The sequence below is a fragment of the Dendroctonus ponderosae genome, unplaced genomic scaffold (assembly GCF_020466585.1).
Source record: "Dendroctonus ponderosae isolate FM_Combo_2020 unplaced genomic scaffold, Dpon_F_20191213v2 Dpon_F_20191213_6, whole genome shotgun sequence".
Lineage (NCBI taxonomy): Eukaryota > Metazoa > Arthropoda > Insecta > Coleoptera > Curculionidae > Dendroctonus > Dendroctonus ponderosae.
Genome location: NW_026018814.1, coordinates 7,101,425 through 7,124,461, shown reverse-complemented (window position 1 = coordinate 7,124,461; position 23,037 = coordinate 7,101,425). Strand labels below are relative to the sequence as shown.

Below are 23,037 nucleotides of genomic sequence, written 5' to 3'. Positions count from 1 at the left end.
GGCCACAAAGGTCCACACCAAACATTATACTTTCTAATGAGGCTTTTATTAGGTGCCGAGAAGATTGTTTACTTTGTCCTTTGCTTTTTCAGAGCAGCCGTCGAGGCCGCGAATATTCGACGCCGAAGGGAGGGAAGTCAAGCTGAATGCGACTGCTGGGCCCTTTTTGGAAGGGCACGAACTCTTTCTGTCATGCCAGGTCAATGGAGGTGAGTCCCTCGCAATTTGTTATCTCGACAGATAATCTTTTTCGCAACAGAATCCCTTGCGGCCTTGTTGGGTTTGCTTGGACAGTTATTTTAGATAAGCTTTGGACAATACAACAGCACTTTCATATGTTAATGTGTCACCGTTTTTGCAGCAGCCGGGAAAATTTTGTCCGTTTTTCTTGGAACGTTGCTATTTCTGTTAGCGTTTCAACTACAAACAGCGGCTTATTAACTGACTTGGTGTTGCCAACATAACTTAAGTAAAACCGTATACCCGCTTGTAAAGTTTAACTCTTAAAGACAGACACGAACTGTTTCCATCACGCCAGGTCAGTAAAGGTGAGTCCAAAGCAATTTGTTATCGGTGACGGAAAATCTTTCCTAAGGGAAAGTAAAACAAATGTTGGCCGCTTCAGCTTGAAGTAGCTGCAATCGCTCACGGATTTTAAACTTGTCCGTGCTTGATGAAGGACCCAGATTACGTTGCGGATTTTAATTATTTTGATTTAGTATTGCTCGGATTACGGTTCTCTAGATGGTTTTTTCTCCGGATTGGGTGAAGTTTGAGAATTGGATTGAGAGCGAAATGGCTTTGATAGTGCAACGATCTGGGAAATGCTGCGTGTTTCTTGAATAATTTATAAGTATCTTAAGGGCTAAGTCTAGTTCATGAACGAGGATAACAACTAGTCCAACGTTCTAAATTGAACTATTTTATCTGTTGTAACTTAGATTGCAGACAAATCAGTTCCAGTTCGATAGTATTTCACAATAAGAAAGTTGAAGATCAGAGAATTTATTCTCCTCCTGATAATTGATGAAACTTTAAAACCTTGATCAAAAGGCTTTTTGATAAACTGGAATTTATAACAAATCATCAGCAAATTAAAGGATTACAAACACAAATGAAAAATGTTTTGAAGCTTTGAAGCATCTGCTATCTCAGAAACGAATAATTGTTCAGTCTCAGATGTTCCACGCTTTTCGATAGATGATTTCAAGTCTTCCTTCTATTAAATGGGTTTCTTGCGAAAGCCCGAACCCTTAAATAAACTGCCCAACTAAATAAATGTAGAAAGCGCCAAATATTCCCTAACTTTGGAGCTTTGAGGCTTTTTCTAGGCCCTATCGATCCAATATGAAAAAAGGGATTACTGCAAAACCAAAAAGTATTTCTTGAGCTCACCCTTTAGGTAAAAGGAAAACTCAAAAACCGTTTGGAGCTACCAGGTCTATCTTCATGCCACTTATCTTGAAATCCTGCTGTGCATTGTTTTATTTTGCACGGTGTAGGAAGTTGATCTGAAGCGCTAACATTTTTGAAAAACACTTGCCGACTCAAAAATGATTGGACTAGAAAATTTTTCAAACAGCAAGCATATCAAAGCAATCAGAAGTTATCCAGTACCGAAGCTGATGCTTTTGTTGAGCAGTTCAGAGAAAAGCCAAAATCAGGCAACGCTAAAATTTAAAGTGGTTTATAACTGGGAAAGTTGAAAGCTCAAAACACAAACTTCAATAGTATTTTTCTAGAATTAATTTCGTTCCATGTAAAATTCCTGACCTCGAAAAAGATGCAGTAAAAATGTGAGGAAGTTCAATCTCAGATATTTAAGCTATTTTCGGCGGTAACTTTTCTCTGGTCGAATTGCCCAAGTCGTTTTAGCTGGTTTGAGCAATTTTCACGCCACCAACTTGTTATTTATTTTGAAAATTTGCAGCTAAAATTCGACTCAACTTTGCCTCCTCACTTTGTAGGACATCCGAAACCGAATCTCGTCTGGTGGTTTAACAACACGATCTTGGACAATGTGGTGGATTCAAACAGAGGCTCCCAAACGACAGTAAATCAACTGCTAATCAGTTCAGTGAGCAGAAACCTCAAGGGAGGACGTCTTGAGTGTCGGGCGTCTTCCTCCCAAGTAGCCGGAAGCATTGTCCGCGTAGTGCCACTGAATATATTCCGTAAGTAGAATTCCCCAATGCGAACAATATCCTCAAAGCTGTAGGAAAATCGAATTTCGAACGCGAAACAATGCGAAAGCCAACAATTTGAACTTTACAAAATGCACACGCCGATTAGCGATTGTTCGGATTCATTTCGGTCCGGTCCGGGGACTGTGGCCATTGTGAAGAGTGAACAACAATTCTGGCAAAACGAAAACTAGACGCTCGAATAATAAATCACATTAAACATTGCAGAGTGAAACTAAGTTGTAATGCACCAGCTTTATAGGCCACTATTAACAAGTTTCCAAGTTTAATCTGCAGCGGAAAGTTTCGTTCCGCAAGAGATGTGTTGGTCAGGGCAATTGTTGCTGTTTATGCTGAAGGCTTTTGACATTAAGGATATCGAGTTTTACTATTTCGGGTTAATTACCTAATGGCAGTATTGGATCTTGCATCACTTAAGAAGCTTAAACACAGTGAATCACTGACTGCACTAATGTCTAAACTCAGTTAAACTCCAGCTGTTTTATTTTGAAGAATCGCTCGGACAAATCAGATATTTTTTGAAATTCGATTTTTTAAACAAATTTATTTATGCGGGCTGGTTTAAAAATTAGTTATTTTTTCAAATGGAACGGCCTACTTTTTCAATTTTGAATTCTCCATTCGATTCTAAGTGTGATTTTGCAATAGTTAAGTTCAATGGTGACCGAGTAATTCACGACTGGGCGTCCGACAAAATTAACGACAGCTAACAAATATAAAAAAGGCGCTTTCATTTGAAAAAATTAAGCTGATGGTGGTAATATAAATTGTCTTTTAAAACCAAACATCTATGGGTTTGAGAGTTTCTTCAAAGAAGACACTGCTGAATTTGAAAGGAATTCAAAATTATTTCTGGGACTCAGTGTATATAGCTACCAAATGGGAGGTAAATCAACAAATTTGCAGTAAAATAGCAAGATGTTTGCAACAATTCCAAAGGATCTTTTGAATTTTAACTCGACCTTAACGTAATGCAGTAGGAATGACAAGGTTTTATAGAACAGCTGATATATGAAGAAGACACTGTCCGGCTTATAGCAAAATAACTTAACATTCTACTTAAAGCAAAAGGAGAATCAGTTCTCAATGAGTCAAACACATTGCACATTATTATGCATTTGATAGTGCAACTGCAAAATGCCGATTTAGCGCTTATTTCTCTTTGATAAATTGACAATTTATTTTCAAGTTAAACCCAACAAGGTGAAGATCGTCACTCCCAATAACTTATCAAGCGGAATATCGCAAACCATTCGATGTGAAACTTCTGGTTCGTACCCGCCTGCCAAATTAACCTGGTTATTAGACGGAAAAGCGATCAGGAATTCAGTTGTTACGGTAAGTAAAAATGAGCTAAATCTTTTCGTTCTGTTTCTTTATTTTTCACGTCCGACGGCGTTTTAGGTGCTAAGGAAAATTAAAGGTTTCATAAATATAATGATGGATTTTTAATATGCTCGACTCCAACTAGCTTGTTTTATTATTTTATGTTTCAATTAGAAACTGAAGGTTGATTAGATTGTATTGGATTCTTCTGTTCGAAAACAAGTTCTAAAAGCTCTTGGACGTAATAAATAAGCTTACAAGTTCCATCATCGAATTACCAGAGTGCAAACTAGCGGAAATGTATTATCTCTTGGTCTGGTGTAAGTTGAAAAAGTTGACGTCCACAAAATTAATGCAAGAATTGAATTTTGGCGAACTCAGATTTCGTGTAACTTTTAAGTGGCGAAAGCTTTTAAGAGCTTCCAGAGAGTCGACCGTGAGCTTTGTTAAATTAATTTAAGCAAGAACCTGAAAGATTTACGAAACAGACCAATTACGAGTGTATGTACAATACATAGGTCAACGATGCCTGCGAGGGCCGTAAGTATAATAATTAAATTTTCATACTAGTTGGGGAATATTTAGGCTCAACTGTTCTTGTTGCTAACTATGAACATTATAAACTTAGCCACTGAACTTCTGGACCGTTCAGGTTAATGGGCGCAAGAGGCCTTATTTCTGCAAATGGTCTATTTGGGCTCGGTTGTCAAATCACTGAAAATCTCGGAAAATAAGCTATCTGAATTATTGCAAACTCTAATTGAGGAAGAAATAACCGAGAATTTTGGGGTACTTTTCAAAAAGGGCACAAAAGCCAGTAAGATTGAAAAGATGCATTTAAATGTAATTTCATTTTGTAGGAAGAAGAAACAAACTCGTTTACCGTCAGTATTCTGACCCTGATGGTATCCGCTGAGGACGACGGGAAAATTCTCGTTTGCCGGGCGGATAATCCGCGTTTTCCCGGGGGATCGGCTCAGGACACGAGAAGGATAAGCGTTGCATGTAAGTTTAAAGAGACGCATATTAGGTTAAGAGGGCACAATGGATTATTTGCATTCCATGAGCGATTAATTTATGAGCAGAGAGATTGCCGTAAAGGCAGCGGCAAAGTCATTCAATTGAATATTAATGATTATTTCATAGCGCTGGTTTAATACCGAATTATGTAAGGTTGTTAATTTAATTGCAGACCAACATTTTCATGTGTACAAATAAATACATTAATGCTCTGCCTCGGCAAGAATAAATTAATTTAAAACGAAAATATCTACTGCATTTCAATTTTGCATATAATCCAAAATATTTCAAACGCCATTACAAAACATATCCATTTGAAGATAAATACAATTTATTGTATCGAATTTGCTGCAACTCGATTCTGTTGTGTTTTTCATGCGCTGCTGCAAATTTATATAAATCACAGACAAATGGGAATTATTTCGAACAAAACACATAAACACTGCTTAAAATGATGTAGGCGGTTTTTTCATTAGAAATTGAGGAACATATAAATCTTAATGAGAGCGATTGCGATAGAAGCCCAGTTTTCATGAGCGTGCATGTGCGGATATTTTCAAGTTTACCTGCTTTGATACTTAAACCTCTTTGATACTCAAAGCGGCCACATACCAGATGGCTCAACCGAGAGTTTCAAACGCGACTGTTATGGTTTTGAGTGACCGCGGGAAGAAAATAGCCAGTGCTTGAAAGTATCTACCTTATTTCAGCTTGCACGGTCCGAAAGCATTGAATAGAGTTCAAGAGTTTTTCAGAACGCAACACTTGCATATCGAAATCACCCGTGATCGTCCTCCCATTTATCAAAAGATTATGACTACAATAGAAACTAAATTCAGAGAATTTGCTGCTGTAAAATATTTCTTAAAGCTGGACGTTCTGCTGGAGATAAAAATGAACTCGAAGTTTTACCTTCTTTGGGAGAAAATCCATGCAAATGTTTCGAAAACACAAATATCCTCCTTGCCAGCGCAACAATTGTTCGATAGGCAGAATGAGTTTTGCAAAACAATGCAAAATATCTGCAATTTATTGGGTCACAGAAATTCCACGTTCGGTGATGTAGGCTCACATCAAATACCCCCGAAAAATAAACATGTGGAGTGGAATAGTGCGCGGAAAAGTATGAAGGCCATTTTCCTTTGAATAGTCTCTAACTGGACAAATGAAAAAAGTAAATTACCATTACAGCCAGATTTTCCCGACGAACAAGTGGTTTTCCAGCGAAATTGTGCTGAAAAACCAAAAATAAAACTTTTGAAAATTGATGGATAGGAAGCACGACATTTATGGCCTCCTAGATCGCCGTACTTAATGCCCAAAGATTTATATTTGTGCGGTTACCTAAAACATTTGCTGGCGGACAAACCATCTGAAGGAATTGAAGGAGAAGATCCGAAAGAAGTGCATGCCGAATAATTACTTAATTTTATTGTTGTTCTGTTTCTTGAAATAAATCGCTTCGTTCCTGGACTACCGATATTTGCAATAAATGATCGCAATTAAATATTAACCGGTCCAATCACAAATGTCTCGTTAACTGTTGAGTTTAAGCACATGCTACTTGAATCTCAATTAAAATTCAATAGGGAATTTTAATTGAAAATAAAAATCAGTTTCATTCAATTGAAAAAAAATTACTCATTTTCGGAACTCCTTGCACAAATCCATTTGGCACAAAAAAATTGCATTTTTAAATTAAAACTCTAAAATTTGACGAACTACGATACCTTGCCATTATTTTTTCCGAACAGACTCAAAGAAATCACAAGTGAAGGAATTCAACAAGCTCATTGTGAACTCCACAAATCGAAAGTAATTTACATTCATTTTAGGCGGGTTGGATATTTAGTTAAAATAACTCAAACCTTTCCTTGCTACTGTGGACTGAAAAGAAAATATACCCCTTCATTGAAAGCTTCGATCTGTTTACGATTTTTCTCTTTGCTCATATGCGATTCAACTGTATGAGATTGGACTTTGCAAATTTTAATATTTGACGACGAATTTTCAACTAACTGCAGTCTAAACCCAGCGGAGGAACGTTAACAGGTCCAAAAGCGCTCACGCGAACACTGCCAGCAACGAATCCACAGAACTAACGTTAAAGATTCAGCATCAGATGGAATATTATTCACATCCTTGCCTTAATAAATACAATTCTTCTCCTTGCTTATCACCGCCCGCTAAATAATTATCAATTTATTTTAATTGGAAACCAGTTGGGCGATTAATTTGGATTAAATTTCGATTACCCGCATCGAATCCGATGGTGTGGCGATTCCTTTTAACAAAACCAACCCGGTGGCGTTCCTGGACGATGCGAACGGAATTCCCAAGTTCCGGACAGTCACGAGTTTTTGAAACCGAACATCACAAATTGCCTGCTTAGAATTCGAGATCGCGTGCCTTAACCTTTTTAACTGGAAGAAGCCAACCCAAACTATATTCCAGAGGTAAGCAGAAACAGTTTCCAATTCATGCCCCAAATGCTGAAGAATACATTGAAATAATGGGGTTTCGTGTAGTAAAAATTTTTTTATTTGATTTAGATTAGCTGGAAGGTACAAAAGTATTGGCCCATAAATCCGAAAAAAAATTGCAATAGAATACCTTCAGGTTTTTATTTTAGGAGAGTGTGTACGTACACTATATACTAATCGACTCAAATTACCCTTTACATAGACAACAAGTACCCACGTTCCCAAAATGCGATCTGCATTTTATATAAGTAATTTGCCGCGAGCTCGCACTAATCTAATTTGTTACCCAGTGGGTTACCGGAGGGGTATTAGAAGGATGTCCTTTTGTTTTCCACTAAAGAGGTAGAGGGATCGTAAAGCTGGCCTAATTTGCGAGCCCGAGTGTCTCGTCTCCATACGGTTTTATTTTACACATCCACAACGAGTTAATTTCACTGTGATTTTGTATTCAATGTTAACCCCTGTTGATGGAGAATGGAGAAGCGAAATATACACTCTGTTAGAGTTAAGAGCTTACCATTTTTGTAACCATTTCAGTACAACTTTTTAATTAGATAGAACATTTTTACACGGATGAAGCAACATTTAGGGCATACGGGGATAGATTCCCACAAAATAGCAGAATGTAAAATGACCATGGCCCAAATGGGTAATCTATTTTAAAAGGCAAACTCTTTGAAAGTAAATAATAGCCTTGATTATAAATCAGAATTCTATTGATTTGAATCTACAAGTTTTATTGCTGCTTCTTTTCTACATATTTTTATTTTCTGGGACACTTTCTATAGACTATCGGCATGGGCGAAGTAGTAAACTGATTCGCTGACCGCTAAGATCTTCCTATTTTAAGCATATAGATTTTTGCCTATGGAGAACACGAAAAATATAGTTGATACCACCGATTTCGGACACAAGTAGCGATTTTTGATCGCATTAGAGAAAATTGTCGTAGGATATTTTGGCATGCATATGGCAAAAAGGAATTTGGTGAACTAATTGAAAATAGCGAATTTTAACTCTAAACGTCTCTTTTGTTTCAGTTTAATAATGAATGAAAATGTAACTCTTTATTTACTTCTTACTATTTTTTATGTTTTTTATGAGAATATTACATATATTTTCTACGTAAACGCTAAAAATTGGTAGAGATGCAATTTAAGCAATTTTAAGTGCGAATCGTTCTTAGTTCGTGCACTCAATCAATTTGTACTTTTAGCAATGACAATCAATCGATACGAATTAAAGATTTTTGCAATAGTGGTAAATTCATAGCGATGACACACTATATATGTTACTTGCGGTACCGAATAGATCTCTGATAACAAAGAATTAGTGATTTCAAAATCATTTTAGTCAAACGTTTCCCCTACCTAATAAATCTGGTCTGACTGTTGCAGAATTCTAGGGGAGTTACATATTTTGCAAAATTTACACCCTAAAGGGTTTGCTTCCCATTGGCTGTGCTACATTCGCAGAAAACAACGTCTTACATAAATCACATAACAAATTGAATTTCAGTGTTCTGTTCCAGATCCCCCGCGGGTTTCTGTCGCGTTGGACTCTGGATTGGTAACGCCTGTCCGGGATGGAACAGACGTTATCCTGCACTGCAAGACCTTTGCCAATCCTGAAGCCCACAGCTATAACTGGTATCATGACGTAAGTGACATTTTATATAAATCCAGCGAACTGGTGAATATAAGGATATATTTAAATGTCCAGCCATTTGAATTCAATGTGACCCCGGCATAATTAAGCTGAATATTTCCGATGATTTTCATATTAGTTAAGTTGACCCAAAAAGCTGTTTCAGGTTCTTCATTCGGTTGCATAAATTTCACCTCGCATTTTCGAACAACGCTCATCACTCTTAACTAATTTCCACGTAATCACTATTAAGCTACAGTCTAATTAATCGGATGTTTTAGGACCCCATTAGAATATCGCCCCAAAAATCGAAGGAAAAAGCTATTCAACTTCCAGTTTGTTGTATTTATATCGTTACTTCTCGAGCAAGATCCGGACTTAATTACGAGGGATTTAGGCTCCCTTCTACCTATTTAATGGAAATAAAAGGTCGTCTTTATAATACCCTTGGGGCTCATCGTGTCTCAAATTGGGTCGTTGCTGGCATATATCAAATCGCCCAGTCTCTGTATCGTCGCCTATAAAACAAGATAGCAATAAAAACAACGACATGTTCCCTCTATTCAAAGTCAAATTATACGACGGGCCAATGGATCACAAGTGATCATTGAACATTTATGGTAATTCCTTGCAATCAAATATCTTCTCAAACAGTAACTCAGTGCTCAAATCCCAGTTAAGAATCAGGAAAGAACGCCAACATTATGTCTGGTTCATTAAAAAGTTTTCGCCATAGTGAACCAGCTTCGAAACGTAATTAATTTTTAATGAGCAAAAAAGTAGATTCATGCTTAACATGGCTGATAGCATGTAAAATAAATTTGAAAGAAACTTAATCTTCGACATAATCTTTCACTTATTTGGCCGTAAAGTTTCCTGAGCGAGGCGCGTTGATTAAACTTAAGGAAGCATCGGTTAGAAAAAAACACCCCTTTCCTTCGATCCAAATCAATTAAGCGAACGAAGATTATTTCCGGCCAATTGATAGCAGCTAAAAGTATCAGGTTAAAGCAGGTTTTCTTAAACACCAACCAGACAACTTATTGAACTCCTCGGTTCGTGCACGTTTATTCGCAGTAAACTCCGCTTTCTTTTTATCCGCTCAATAAGCTTCGTTCGCTTTTTATTCCGACCAACATTTATTCGGTTGCAGAATTCATCTATCAAACCGACAGCAGATTTGTGTTCTTGCCAACTCTTAGGTTCGGTATTTATCTTTGTCCTTTTGTTTTCCTTTCCAATCACATCATTCAGTTCGTTTTCCAGTCAACCTGTGCGTATTTGCTTTGAATCCATTGTGCTCCTCGACAAATCAAATAGTGTCTCGACAAGTGGGTTATAAATTTTCTCAAACATTTAACTGAACTACTACACTGTCTTTTTCGTGTTTATTGATATGGGGAACGAATTTATCAATTCCATTTTATTGTTTCAATAGTCTCACAGGCCAGCGTGGTTCGAATCGGAAATCATTGTAAAACTCTTTTCCCGTGTCTGTTCAGAGAATTTGCTAGTATACGAACAACAGGAAGTAACTGTAAAAGTTTATGAAAACTGCTAAAAGCTACGACAAGTTATTCCCAACAACAAAATTGTATTTAAATGTAAAAGCTTTGCGTAACATACAACTCAAACTCGGGTGGATATCTAAGCTGTTATGGCGCAGATTTTACAATTTAATAAAAAACGAAATTACTGTTCAGAATCAAATGTTTAGATTACAAGACTCCGTTATCTGTTGTCAGGTTGAGTAATTAATGCTTTAACAACATTTAATATTACAGTGCAGTGAGCACAAATGAAAATATCGTCCCTCTTCCATATGGCCTCGACAAAATCAGATTAAATATCACGAACAACCCTAAATCCTAATTAACTCCGTTCTGACTTAATTAAAATATGAAATCTCATTTACAATTCCGTCGAATAAAATCTTCGTTGTATAATTAGTTTTATTTATATTCGAGCTTTCTATGCAAATTTTCTTTACACTATATTGTGTAAGCAAAGATAAAATAAATTAGCCTGAGCAAATGAAACTAGCAAAAAGTTAATTAAACGAATGATGACGGAAGGGCTGCGATTTGAGTTCACGAATTTTGTGCTTGTCTGAACCAGTGTCTTGCTGTATATAAAATATTTTTTAAAGCATTCAATTACATTTGACCCTAAAATTTAGTTGCGTAGGGCGTGTAGATCGAACAGATGTAGGAGGCGAATTTTACAACACCTCGGTAGTGATTTTATTAAAACATAAGAGCAGCGCAACATCTAAAGCTGAAGCCATCAATTTAAACCAAAAGTCCGATAAGAGCGAGACATCATCCGTATTTATTTATTCCCGGCCATAAAATTGACATAAAAGCAACATAAAAGCTTTATCTGTTTAAACGTAATATTTACTTGGTCAGTACCGGCGGATATTTTCGTTTCGAAGGAAACGAAACCGACGCATTAAAAGAGCATCAGTCTCGAAAGCTAAACAGGCCGAGAAGAGATAATGTCGGTTAGACAGCTTTGTGCGGCAAACACATAATTCTCACTGCCGCCTTTCCCGTTTCTTATGAAAACGTGCACACACTTGGGAAATTCGTAATTTCTTTTCCTTCATTTTTCTATTTTCTAACGGAGATAAGGCGCATAATATTACGCGATGCCGTCTTGTAAATTATCATGGGGGCTGGCGAATGTTATGATTGCGCACTGTCTGTGAACACTAAATATGCTTGTTCAGTATTATGGAATTTGTTTGGCAAAAATGCCCTTTTTCCTGCTTTAAAAAGCCGCAAAGTGCATGGCATCCGCCACAGCAAAATAATCAGTTATTTGCCTAATTGTCTGCTAATGGATTTATTTAGAGTGATTCAAAATTCACATTTTGAATTATGCCTTGTAAAGTAGAAATCGCGCAGAAACGAACGCTTAAATACATTGAAAAAGTTCCCAATAATATAATAAATTCACCGAATTTCAGCTATACCCAAAAAATGTTTCCAACAACAAAACACCGCGTTTGCATAGTAATCTTTGAAAGGCCAACAAAATATATGCAATACACTAAACTTTCAAGTAAAAGTGGACACTACGCACCGATAATCTAAAATAAATTGATGGTTACAAGGATATTTCGAACCAAGTATAAAAACGCTGCCGAAAAAACCATGCACAATTTCTGTTTATTTAGCTGGGCGGCATTATTGGAATTTAATTAAATACTTTAATGCGCTTAAAAACAGTAAATAATTCGAAAATAGTCTATCTGTATGGACATGCAATTGCAGCCGGGAAGCCTGCTTTCATTAAAATAGCGATTACATGAATTAGTGAAAATCGATGCTGGTTATTATTAACATATTAATGCCATTTTTGTACTTATTATGGAATAAGCCATATTTGCAGAAAATATGCATTGCAAATGAACGGGCTCTCACACAAATTGGTGCATGACTGCACTAACAAAAATAACTAATTATCATAATTTTGATTATATTCATATGAACCATAAATAGCCATAGAAATGATCCCGCTAAATAATCAATAATGACTACATTCAATTTAGAGAAATACCTCGAACAGCAGAAGCAACAGCGCAGCTTATTAATCTGCTCGGTTGGTTTGAAATTAGGCACTGAAAACAGAGAGAAATCAAAAACAAATCGTTTTTTTACGTTCTTCTTATTATATGTTCGGGCTGGTTTTTATGCCGGTTCTCTTAACACAAATGTACTTTTCAGCAGTAAAACAGCGGCCATAAAATATTAATGCTAACGTTTTTTACGAACTACTTAAAGAATTTAGCAAATGCGACTTTAAATACACCATCTCATTGAAGAATTTTTACGTTATAAGTACCCGTTACCTCAAATTTTCCTGTTGGGAATCACCAGACTTCTACATTGATTTCAAACAATGTTTCAACATCTCCATTAAATATTTTGTACAAATAAACAGTTCGTTTTTCAATCGCGATTGTTTAAAATGTCACGAGCGTTCTAAATAATTTAAAAACTCCCCTCCATTGTTCGTCCAATATTTAATAAAATTAATAACGCACATGTGTCATAAATAATATTGTAAATGGGATGCAAAATCAACCGACTGTTCTAAATTAGCAATAAACTGACACAATTTATTAAAAAGCACGCTAGAGCAACAATATTGAATCCAGAGGACTCGCATGAGTATTGGTAATTTATAGTTGCTTTTTGAATGGATTTTAACCGAAAATCAGTCAATATCTGAAGCTTGAATACATTAACTGAATGGATTAAGCTGCTCTTAATACAACGAAGTCGCTAATAAACGTACCATTTTCGAATAGAGGAAAACGAAAAAGGCAAATTCATTACTCTTTAAAAATTTAAAGCCTTGTGCGAGACCATTATCGTTATTACCGGAACTTTAGGTATATTAAATTTTATGCAGGTATTATTTCAGCGGAATTTACGACAGTACGAACACAATGAATACGAGTACATATAGGAATTCCTTTTTTGCCGCTAAACAAAGAGATTTTAATTTGAAAGCCCTTTTCTCCTGTTCCAGGAATAGTTTTTGCTTTAATTCGGTTGCTGTCGAGTTAGCGCTTTTGAAGTACCCGGCTAAGTTAGTCGTAATTATTTTTCAAATTTATTTTAAATCTACTACTCTATATAAAAAAAGGAAAAGTTAGAAGCTCATCCTGATGATCCTTATAACAAACTAATCCCAAAATAGCCTTTTGAAAACGTTTATATTCTGTGTGCTCACAATAGCAGCCTCAAACTTGTTAACAGCTTTAGCCAACGATTATTGAAATTTCTATTTCGAGCTATTTTTAGCTACGCATGAAGTCGGTGAGCCTCAAATCAGCTACACCTAATAAAAATCGACAGCTGCTTATTCAGTGCGGCTTATGAATGATAAAAAAGTATTCAAAATGGGCAAAAAGCCCTGATAGAAGATCACAGGTCCCAAAATATCTGCTGCTATTTACACGTTTGATAGAGTGAAGGTTTAGTAACCCGAATTAAAATTGTTTGAATTGGGAAAATAGAATCAGCTTGATTTTACCGTAAACAACCACGGAGTCACACAGCGCTGTTGATTCGGAAGCAACTAGATTAATGTGCTGGAAAATAAATTGAAATTTACAATGCGATCAGCTGCAACATGCAAAGTTTTTACCAGGCATGAATTATTTATTAATACCCGGTTGGTGCTCTGAACTGTTTAGTCATTCGTATCGCGTTAAAAATCGACCACTAACTTCTGTCTACGTTTATTTTCTGCAGACTCATCTCGTTCCCTACAACGAATCCGGTGGAATTGTGCCAAAGAAGGACATGCTGACCATAAAAAATATTAAGCATAAATCAGCCGGCCAATATATTTGCTCAGCCAGAAATTCGGAAGGGGAAACCTACAGTCCGCCCTTAGATCTGACAGTTCAATGTGAGTATAAATGTTTTGATCCGTTTGTTTTAACATATTTTCAATTGGAGCTGGTTAATAAAGTAAGTTAGCCCAGATAGAGTCAACGAATTGACTGACTTCAAGAGAAAATTAAACATACGACAAGCGACTGCGACAAACAAGACATAAAATTACAATAAAACAACCGTCAAGGGAATGCTTGGCGCACAAAAAATGATAAATTTCGCGGAAGAGGAATTCTGACGAGGTGTCGTCATGTGCAGACTTCGAACGGAGTCACGCAGCACACGTAGCTATAAATTTTACTTACGAATATAACTAGGAAATCTGGGGAAACTCTAAGCCAAGATTGTACGGGATTTTTTCCGGGATTTGGTCTGAAACACATATTTCTAGTTCAGGGAGATTAAATCGAAATTGGATTCATGGGGCATTCTATTCAGTGCGGAAATGCTTGTCCAAAAACTGCAGGCGTGAAACTCATTTCCCCAGTCAAAACGAATTAACAATTTGTCACAAACAAATATCGCGAATTACGAGACTGGGGGCTGGAAAAGTTTACTAGGCTTTGAAATGGAAAATTACAGCTTTCATTACTTTAAACTGTTTTGCTTTCAAATTTCCCGATCATTACATCAGTTTCTTGTAAAAACTCGATTCAGTTACTGAGTAGTTAGCGTTCATTCGACGTTCTATAGCTGAATTTTCTGAAAGCTTGCTTTCATTCAATGTAGAGGAGCTGAAAAATTAGTCCAGCTAGTCAATTACATGCTTTTTATTCTATAAATTTATATGAGTTCTGATGAGATTTTGCGGCGAAATTCCAATTATCAGTTTGGTAACTCATCAGGTCTTCTAAGACATAATTTTTAAGTTTCCAAGTCTTTGTTGCTTGCTGACAAACGGTTCCACTGATTAAAATGGTAGAATTTTAAGTCACTGATAATAACTTTTGAGTGAATTTGATCAAAAGTAATAATTTATAAAAAAAATATGTTTCATTGCATGATATTCTAAAATCTTGGCGCCTGACCTCGAAAGAAAATGATCTAGTTTTGTTGAACACTTAGCAGAAGACTCGATTTTGCAATAATCCGCTCCAAGTAAATAAACTTACTCTCTTATTGTACATCTCTTGTGGGAATTAAATATGAAGTAATCAAATTCCAGTTTCCGCAAGAATATTTTTCATATCAGATGCTTCCCAATAGTAGATTAATACATATTATTTAACTGTTTATACATAGTTTTTGTATCATTCATGTATGCTTTTATCGGTGTACTGGAGCAATTATTTGCCCCCAATTGGAAAAATCGAATGACAAACCTACAACCTGTTTTTTACCTAAAAATTATATTTCTCACCCGCAAGGCGCACCCCCTTTACTGTGGTTTCCACAATAAGCTTCCGAATGGCAAGCTTGCTGAATAATTGTCTTCCATCAGTTTCCAAATATTTTCTATTGTATTTATACATGCACACCGCTATTTTCGCTATCATCAGCGGCAAAAAAATATATTTACATCCAGAACGCGCAATTATCTGTTGCGTATAAGCTAGTTTCAACTCCCGTTCCTAAACGTTCTAGTCTCCTCCTTAAATCATGTTTCGTCCATATTTTCATCCGCGTTCCGAAAAGCTTACACAATCCATGTCTGTCTGATACACATTTAGTTAGTTTCAGACCCTCCCAAGCCCGCATTCGATTGAAAGTTTCACGTCGACTATTGGATTTCTGCACCGAAACATTGCTGTCCTGGCAATGTCAAACAGAGGAAGAAGCGGTTTGAAACATACCTTGAACGAACAATTATAGCTCGTACGCCCTCGGCGAATTCCAGTTTAACCACTTTATATGGTTTGATATTTGTCTGTGGGAATCCCGAACGTACGGCAGGTTTTCCAATTGCCTGTATTAAATTTTCATAACTGCCATAAAATCATCTAAGAGAGCCGAAGCAGGAATTGAATTTTCGAGCAAACGCGGAGATTGTGTGAGAATTAGTCGAATCCCCGGTTACTTAACGAGCTACTGCACAGTGCACAGAGTAGGTGAAGGAATAATCAGGGAAATTTCGGCGTTGTAATAGTGAAGAAATTGTGAAGATTCTGGAATGATGGCTAAAGAAATTTGTCGATATGGGCGAATTAAATTAGTGGCAGAATTGGAACTCATGCCCCAACAACACGTCAAAATGGAAACATTTACACAATAACAGCCTCCACATAGAACAGCTGCATCTCGATTAGAAACGAAGCAATTATCGCCACCGAAACAGTTCGCCGGAAATTGAACAATTGCGAAGCAACTATGTGAAGCCATTGTAAGCCGTTGTCCAAACTGCCTAAACCGCACTTTGCAATTTACCCTCATGTATACGAATTTGCTTCTCGCACTAGATTATTCCTAAGGTTGATATTTCTTTGTCGCACTCCTACACTAAAGTGTGGTTCCGCTGAAAATTACAATCGATACGATCTCCAGCCAGGCGAAATCCTGATATAATGTGAAGTATTACGATGGGGCCCAATTAGTAACATCTAAATTGCGCACTGATATTAATAGGATGTCTAATTGGACTTTTGCGTGCCGATCAGCGTTTAGCAGGAGAACACGACAGGAGAAGATTTCAGGACAATGTCCACATTTGATTCGTTGGCTTTGTAATTTAATAAACCAGTAGTGCTTTCAACGCTACTATATTCTCGTAAAATAACCCTTGAAATAAGAATTTTCGCTAATTGAGTGTAATTTTCAATAAAACTAAAAGAAAATAAATTGTGAACTTCGAACGGTCCATTCCAGTTACCTGGGGGCATAGCGAGGCTTCTTTTAAATAATGCACCAATATGCAGGGAGTTCGAGTTTTCGAAAAATGTTAAATTGTAGATACCTTGAATCACACGCTTTTGGAGAAATCGGTTGCAAACGAATATAATATCAATGAACTATTATCGGAATGCAAGAAATTACTTAGATGATTGTGAGATAAATGAATGGATTGGACACTAATTGACTTTTTCCTTTGTTAAGTTGCCATGTTAAGGCTTAAGTTTCTGAGCAGGTACCAATATTAACTCTAGACATGAAAACAAAAATACAAATAGAATCTTTCAAGTTTAAATAATTAATATGGTAATATAGTAAAGGAGTTTAATGTGTTGGTGTGTGCAACATTTCTCGATTTTTGAAATCCACAAAATAAACTTTTAAATGTTTCAAGCCTCGGTTCTCTTTCGTTCTGTGAATATCGAATAATAATGAATTATCAGAGAACAAACACTATATTAATAATTTCCTAGGAAGTCAGATTCATGATAACCGACAAAAGTTAATATTAAACTGGAAAACTTGTAAATACAATCTGCTCTGTCCTGTGAAACTAAATTATTTACCTCAAAAGAGCATTATTTTGATGGCTTAATTGTTGAATGATCTAAAAAAATTAATTGTGCATATTCCCGCAAAATTTTTTTTTATCCACAAAGAAAACTCAATTTTGCCACCGATTTACTGGGAAACGCGTCATTCAAAGTATTCACAATTTAGTGTTATCTGAAAAACAAGCTTTAAAGGCTTTGAAGATAACAAAACAATATTTGAGGCGTTCCATTTAAAGAATTACGTTAATAATCTTTATAAAAAAGTATTTTTCTGTACATTGGTGCATTCTTTGAAACGAGTATGATTTTTCAGCCCTCTTCCACCCCAGTCCAATAATAGACATATTATACCGTACAAATTCCTTGTTCTCCAGATATAAAAAGGGCTGCTGGTTCGATTTCGCTCGCTTAGCCCTCACATTTAAGAAATTCCTTCCGTTAACGCCGCTCTAATTAGTATTTTAATGCGTAATTTATGTGCGCTTCAGACAAACAAATCCCCCAACGTCGTCCTGTTCCCCCATGCTTTCTTTGTTAATTAAAACTTTCCTGTTCGGTGTACCTTTATTGCAACCCTATCATACATCTTAATAGTGTTGACTTTGCAGATTTTAGCGTTTTTTTCAGCAGAAAACTCAATATCAAGTTGAGCACTTAACTAAATATATCCATACGCACAAATACGCTTAAGGGTTAAACAGTGCTTTATCTTGAAGCAAATTATTACAGATCCAAAAATAAATTTTGGAAATTTACAGTTTTGGTGTGTTTTAGATGAGCCTCGCTGCAAGAAGAACCACGAGCATGTGCGAATAGGAGTGATCCCATATGAAACTATCGTGGTTCAGTGCGTGATAGATTCCGTACCAACAGTGAACAGATTTTTCTGGACTTACAACACAACCCAAGGAGTTTTCCCGGTCAAAGGTGCGAAAATCGAGAGCAAAGGAAATGTTTCGGTGCTCTACTTAAATGCTTATGACGAGGCAATTGGATCTTTACAGTGCTGGGCTGAGAACGAGGTTGGAAAACAAGCAACGCCGTGTTACTTTTATGTGGTACCTGCTGGTGAGTAAATGGATTTTCTTTGGAAACATTTATTTGGGTCACTTCTGAGTTTAGATTCTATCTAACAGCATTTATCTGTTAGGAGTAAAAAGGCTCGTCGATATTTTCTGCATTAGGGCCGGAACCATAAATAACCGGCACGAGACAGAGATAGAATTAATTGTTCGAATAGCATACAAGTTCGGAAGAAAAGCTGCTCCACAATAGACTCTCACAGTAAATAACGACGAATTTAACGGTCAGTGAAGGGATGGTCTGAGTGCGGAACCGTGTAAGGAGAGAGGAGCTAAAAGCTTGGCCCACCATGTGCCAATACGCCTATTCTGGTGCGAATTTATTTCAGGCAGGCCGCTTTCCCTAAGCGACTCTTTTCACTCTTATTAACATGCAAATTATTATTGGCATCGCCCAAGGATATTCCGCGGGCAGTCACTTTTATTGTCAATTGGGAATAAAATTGACGGCAAAATAAGTCCAAAACACTCACAAGAGGACAATGTTTTGCTCAACAAACCCGGACAAATTTTTTAACCAAAGTAGAAAATAACGATAATACTGAAAAATGGCCTACATTTCTGGTATTGATCATAAGCTAATTAAACTAGCGCAACTTTCACGTTGCGAATATGTGAATGATACATCCATCCATCATACCAAACTGAACCGGATTTGTGAGGCGGAACAGCTTTAATCACGCCAACCTTCAGCAGTTATCTTTAAATTTTACAATTTCCGGGCCATTAATAATCATAAAATAATTTCTTTCTGAAAGCCGGCATTAATATTCGCACTGGCTGTAGAGTTTAATATCTAGGGGCAGGATAATAACATTATGGAAAGAATATGGCTGGAAAGGCGGCTCTGTTGGCGTAATTAAAATGAACACGTAGTGGCCAAGATCGGCATGCCAGAAACGGCCAGAATTTGAGTTTCCACAATTTGCGGATAAGTAGCTTTTTATGTTAGGAATCACCAGTTCATCTACTCGCATATGGAAAGTGCCAACTTTCCAGAACACTTTTGCGCCGTTCCGCAAAACTCTCAACACTAAAATAAAACGATGCTCAGTTTCCATAAGCTCTCGACTATATACCAGTTCATTTAATAACGAGGTAAACTTTATCTAGCTCGAAAATTTGATAATAAAACTTGAGGTACCTAATCTGATTTTCATATTTGCATCTCTCGAAGTCTCATGTAGACTCATGAATATTGAAAAGGCTTAACTAGTAAAGTTACCTGGCAATCTTAACCGCAATTTAATTAATTGCGTTCGGAGAAGATTTTCAAAGTAAATTGGCTCCAAACTCTTCAATACAAGCACTTCTTGGAAAGTGTAAACTCCACAGGGTGTAACCGTTCGAACTTTAGATGTGGCGCAGTTTAACGAGAAACCCAGGATCAAAGAACTTTGAACATATTTAAAGAAACACGTTGTATGATTAGAGCAGAGTGCCAGTTTTCTATCATGTATTTGAATTACATCTATACTCGTTTGCTTCATTTTTTATCACAAACTTTTTTCAACAAAGTTTTGAAGCTACTGAAGTTAAAAGGTTTGACCACACAAGTATGGAGCTTTCATCAGTTTTTTGCTTCAAATATTTTAAACTACTGAAGTTAAAAATCTGTAACTCAAGTATGGAGCTTTGGTCTGTTTTTTGTTTCTTTTTTCTAATCGCCAAAGCTACAAAAGATTTGTAAACAAAAGCTTTCTGTCTCATGAGTTCTTTTCAGAATTTTTTCAAGGCAGTGAAGGTTGAAGATCTGAACTTCACTGAGTGAACCAGAACCAGCGAACACCCAGTAACAGGTTTCGTCAATTATTCACAGGTGAACACACTGTTGAAGAGAGCCGCAATTTTGCTAATTAAGTTAAGGTTTGAGATGCAAATATTTAAATAAACTTACTGCCGGTTAGCGCATTATTTCGACTCATATAAGTTTCGCTTCGTTATTAAACGCGGTAATTTAAACGATAACGACTCACTTCTGCTAGTAAGCTGCCGCAGTAGCTTTGCTAGATCGGTATCTTTTTAACTTAAATAATTTCTTTTATAGTTTTAACATAAACATAAACATAAACAACCAGTTGTGGAAAACGTTTAATAGAAAGGGATTGAAACTGATGCATTCCAGATAATTTGATACAAAGGGTTTCAACCCTCAGTTTGTCCTTAAAGTTGGAACATTCGTAAACGACAACTCCAAAAATCAATTCCTTTCCTTCTTTATATTCGTTGTGTTTAGAGCCTCCAGAATCGCCTAGAGGTTGCCTGATCAGGAACACCACAAATGGGGGCTTGGAAGTTTCCTGCATAGCAGGCAAAGATGGAGGCCTCCATCAAAGCTTTGTGCTGGAAGTGAGCGACTTGACGGGTCCAGCTCCTCCAGGTATCCACTCAACATTAAATGATCAAGGTTAGAACTGAAGTATCTGTGTCGTTTTCGTTTCCATGTCTCCATGTTTGGCCTTTGATCGTTGCTTTGCCTGCTAACAAACACCTAATGGAAAGTGCAAATGACCAGCGGATGGTATTTGTAGGAGCACCCGAATCTCCAGCGTTTCGAGTGTTGGGAGAGCGGCCTGTCTTCAAGTTGTTGAATTTGCGACCAAATCGACAATATCAAGCGCTGGTTTATGCCGAGAATGCCCGAGGGCGCAGCGAGCCGCCGATATTGCTGCCGCAGATTCAAGTCCAACAGGAAAGAACGTCAGAAGAAGTCTTGGAAGATGGTAAGTCCAAATTTTAGCGCTGATTTATTCCTGTGTTAAACTGAGTGTGGTTTAAGGCGCTCAGGTGTACAAAATTGCAAACATTCCAAACGGGAAGGTTCCCTCAGGGTCTTCGACTAGTCACCATTTGACTATTATCATTGCGGGAGTTTCTGCCACAGCGATTCTCCTGATTCTTGCCATAGTAATCGCCGCTACAGTGATCGCATGTCGCAAGGCACCCAGTAAGCTCAGAAAAAGCATGGAACATCAGAGAACTTAACATCCTTTTTAAGGTACGGTTCCTGTCAGAAGACGGGAAAGACGAAGCAGCAAACCTCCGAGCGACTTGGAACTATCCGAAGCCGGTTTTGGTGAAGGGTTCCATCGCAGAAGTGCTCTGTACAGGGCGAGCATGTACGGAGAATGCGAAGAACGTATATCCAGACTGATAGAAGGTGAGCAATTAATGCGGTTGGTAAATGTTCGTAATTCCATAACGGATTGAGTCCACGCGAAACATAATATAGACACAAACATATAAACTTACAATGATCAAACAGCGCCGAGAGAACCTTTTAACACAGAGCATCCATTATCAAATTGGAATATTTACTTGAGTGCTGCTGCAGCCTCGTCCCTTTTGCATCGGATCGCATTTCCGCGTTTAGATGTACATGTTTCATTGATAACCCTCTGGAGCGGTCCAGACCACAATGGAAGATAGATGGTGTCGTTGTGTCGTCTCGTTATCCGGCTGGGACATTTTATTTTGGCATATTTGTATTGAACGATCCACCGAAAATTGATGTCTGTGTTACTTTTTGAATGGCACTCAGGCACTCAGAGGCCGATGAATTGTAATTGATTTTCCTAGCTAATCGTATCCCCAATATCCAATTTTTAGCGATATTTGTATACGAACAAATTACAAGGTCCAAGCGGTTAAACACTGGATATTTACCTAACCAATGTGACAATATACAATGTATACACGAAACACCACTGGCATTTATGCATGTAAAGTATTTAACCCTCTGTAAGGGTTGGCTGACACGATCTTTGCTGTTATGAGCACGTGCGGGTTGCCTGAGTAAGACCAGAGAGACATTTTCTACTTCAATTACGGTCTCGTCTAAATGCTCGCTACGCCAGCATACAAATTACGAACGATCCTTTACAATTAGAATATTCAGTTTAGGAATATTACTATGCCCCGTAAAGTAGAAAAGGGGGTAATTAGCGACATCCATTTCGCTGCCCGAATTTAAGCCGGTCTGGATAGTCGAAGGGGGACGGTTAGTCTAGTGCGTATTTGTTTCCAGGCCATCAGGATCCAAATTCCGTAAGTACTTTCTATCTGCATTGGCCATTCCATATTCAGTTAAACAGACGCATTTGTTTATTGTTTTCTATGGGGCAACAAAGTCGTGGTCTGTTTTGCTTGATATAAATGATGGTCCAGTTTCCAGAGCGCCAACGATAGAGAGTATCGTCCTTCTGGGTGAAGTCGGACAATTTTTTCAGTTTTGCCTTAATAAAAAGTATAATTTTGAAATGAAAATTTCAATAAATTAATTTAGAGTATTCCGTGTCCGGAACCAAAACGAATTAACTTTTTATTCCTTGCTAATTTTTTTTAGATAAAGGGTGCCCGTCTGCAATCCTATGTGTGGGGTGAAGGCGGACGACCCTTTATTAAGCGTTAAAAATGGTCTTAGCACTTGGTAGAAGGCGTACTCTTATTCTTGAAAGTTTGTCTTCTTCTTGTGA

At 37.2% G+C, this 23,037-nt stretch overlaps 1 protein-coding gene across 1 annotated transcript in view; it reads left to right on the top strand.

The window, feature by feature from the left end:
* LOC109540519 (hemicentin-2) overlaps window positions 1-23,037 on the top strand; it is a 55,282-nt gene that overhangs the window by 26,244 nt on the left and 6,001 nt on the right. The window contains exons 4-14 of the mRNA XM_019908944.2: window positions 93-209; window positions 1,968-2,174; window positions 3,394-3,542; window positions 4,391-4,535; window positions 8,565-8,692; window positions 13,954-14,113; window positions 18,255-18,548; window positions 20,799-20,969; window positions 21,094-21,285; window positions 21,342-21,509; window positions 21,561-21,722. Coding sequence (XP_019764503.2) covers window positions 93-209; window positions 1,968-2,174; window positions 3,394-3,542; window positions 4,391-4,535; window positions 8,565-8,692; window positions 13,954-14,113; window positions 18,255-18,548; window positions 20,799-20,969; window positions 21,094-21,285; window positions 21,342-21,509; window positions 21,561-21,722 — 1,893 coding nt within the window. The remainder of the gene's footprint in view (window positions 1-92; window positions 210-1,967; window positions 2,175-3,393; window positions 3,543-4,390; window positions 4,536-8,564; window positions 8,693-13,953; window positions 14,114-18,254; window positions 18,549-20,798; window positions 20,970-21,093; window positions 21,286-21,341; window positions 21,510-21,560; window positions 21,723-23,037) is intronic.